Below are 2,714 nucleotides of genomic sequence, written 5' to 3' on the forward strand. Positions count from 1 at the left end.
ATATGTATTATATATTCTTATAAATATTCAGTTATTCACATGACCCTATTCCTCTCCAGTCTCCAGGCCACTACAATTCATGCCCTGTAGCCAAAGAGCGGCACGTGCTGGACACATGTCATCAAGCAGGACACGTGCTCATCCTATGTTCATACATCCCCCAAAGAGATTCTATAAATGGAGCTTGCAGCTCAAACCACCTTCACCAACAAAAAGTGTTTGCAATCACATATCAGAAAAATACAACCCTTTTTCAAGAACAAGAAAGTATGGCATCTCATGACCAAAGCTTCAAAGCTGGTGAGGCCAAAGGCCAAACTCAGGTAAGTCAAAAGTACAGATTTCTTTTTTTTTTCCGATGCAATGATGCAATTTCAAATGTTCATTATATTTCCATCACCAAATATTGAAAAGGAAAAAGCCACGTTATTGAATTTGCATAAATAAGTTATATAATTGTCATTAGTTGTGTATTAATTATTTAATTATGTATAGTAGCATAGATCTCTTCTCTGGTGCATTTTTCTATGTAACATGGTGATTTTCTGCTCAACGAGGGTTCAAATTAAGTATATAACTTGAGAAGCACGTTTAGTTTTAAAATTGGTGTGAAGAGTTCAGGACAATAGGTTTTCCTTTTTTGGTCGTGACTACCAATTGTTGATGGTTCAGGAGAAGACCAACCAAATGATGAGAAACATTGGGGATAAGGCCCAATCTGCAAAGGACAAGACGGCCCAAACAGCCCAAGCAGCAAAGGACAAGACCCAGCAGGCAGCCCAAGCTGCAAAAGAGAGGACTACTGGGGACAATGTTAAAAGTACGCAGAGCTAGTTCGGGTTGTAGTAGCAGGGTAGGGTCGGGTCGGGTCTCCAATGGTCTGGGCGAAGATGAACATGAGCATTATCCAACACACCCAAGAAGGGATCTCTAGTTTAATAAAATCAAAATGTGATTTGATTTTGTGTTTTTTCTTGATTTGGTGTTTTCAATAAGGTGTGTGATCTCCCTCTTGTAGTGGTAGTGAGGGGGAGGAATGTAATATTATCTAGTACCATAATTCTTCGTCTTTGTATATGCAAGTATGAATAAAAATGATTTATTTAGTGACATTTGGAAATAATAGTCAAAAGTCAAATTGATCTTTAAGTCAAATTGGTCTCTGATCGTAAGATTGACATTTTTGTTTTTAAATAATTCTTTTAATTAAATTAGTCCTAAAAGATTTAACATTAATCTTGTTTGTCTTTTTGTTTTTGGATTAACAGTTTTTGTCAATGGCGATACATGTGGATCATTAACTGGTATTTGTGTTAACAACTGTGTGTCCAAATAGAAGTTGATAAGATATGTTTATTATATTATGCCAAAATAGTTCTTAGTCCCATTTTATAAATCTTAATTCTCAAAATAGTTCTTGTTTCACACTTTGTCCAAAATAAAAGATAACTACTGTAATTATTTTAGTTGGATAGATAATGAATATAAAATTTTTTAAGTTATAAATGGTGATGCAGAAACAGAATTTAGAGTTTGAAGTTTAGAATGACTATGAAGATTGAAAAAATGAAATTCGGTTGAAGAATAGATGGTTTAGAAGTTAAAGTCAGATGTTGATTATTTTTATATTTATCCAAGATAGTGCTTATGTTAGTGGTTGAGGCACTTTGAATGTCATCTTAGAGAAAGTAAAAAATTTATAAAAATATTGGTGATTTTGTTATTTTGTTAGATCTTGTTAAAAATATTGGTAAAATTTAGTAAATGAGGTTGGACAATTTTTTCCTTTCCATTAATAATCATGCAACTTGTATTTTTTGACATTATTTTAACTAATTTTTACACCACTCTAGAAATAAGTAAATAAAAATAAACACTTAATTACTTATAAGATAAATTAAGTCTAATCATATATATTAAAATTGAAGCATTTGCATATCTATATAAGTATGTTAACATAATCTTTAAAATAATACCATTCCCCTTAACCAAGTCCAAGTCTTCATAATATCAAGCATTAAGTTAATTTTAGACTAGGTAAAGATAAATAAAATTTTACAAAATACTTAGCAAAGCTTCTAATTTTTAGCACTTTATAAAATACATAATTCAGCCTTTATTACTCAATCCATCTCAAACATTTTTTTTTTTTTTTGGGCGTTTGAATTCAGGAGGTGGCACAAAAGTTATTAAGCTAATTAATTTCTTTGCAGTAGCAGAATTGGTGTCCTCATATCCATCTCTCAAGATCTTTGAAGACTTATAGAGACTATCTTCAGTATTCTCGTATGAATCATGAGAGTCATTATTTTCTTGAAATGGAGCTGGAGTAACAATTCTACCTGCCCTTGTCAGGTGCTCTTCACTGGTTTTTTATTTTTATCTCCAACAACATACTTTTTGGATTGCTGGAAAGAAGTCTTCAAGTGTTGCTACGAGGGTTGGGGGGTTGGGAATAAGATTTTGAGGGTTGGCTGCGAGTCTTGGGTGGTTGGGAATAAACTTTCAAGGGTTGGTTAGAAAACTTTTTTGGTTAGAAAACTTTGATGGATGAGATAAGGAATTCAAGAGCTGGTTGTGAAAAAATTATTTGTGTTTCAGGTTGTGATTTGGGCCGACACATGAGCTACGGTTTGGGCTGGAACATTGGCTGTGGTGGTATATTGTTGGGCTGTGATTTAGGCTTTAAACAGTATCTTTTATTTGTGGCCTTG

General features: G+C 33.2%; 1 protein-coding gene across 1 annotated transcript; it reads left to right on the forward strand.

The window, feature by feature from the left end:
- LOC107614661 (late embryogenesis abundant protein 2) lies at nucleotides 270–1,336 on the forward strand. Its single transcript, XM_016316804.1, has 3 exons — nucleotides 270–323; nucleotides 673–820; nucleotides 1,269–1,336. Exons 1-3 carry the CDS (start codon nucleotides 270–272, stop codon nucleotides 1,334–1,336), a joined length of 270 nt encoding a protein of 89 aa, XP_016172290.1.

The sequence above is a fragment of the Arachis ipaensis genome, chromosome B09 (genome assembly GCF_000816755.2).
Source record: "Arachis ipaensis cultivar K30076 chromosome B09, Araip1.1, whole genome shotgun sequence".
In the NCBI taxonomy this organism is placed as follows: domain Eukaryota; kingdom Viridiplantae; phylum Streptophyta; class Magnoliopsida; order Fabales; family Fabaceae; genus Arachis; species Arachis ipaensis.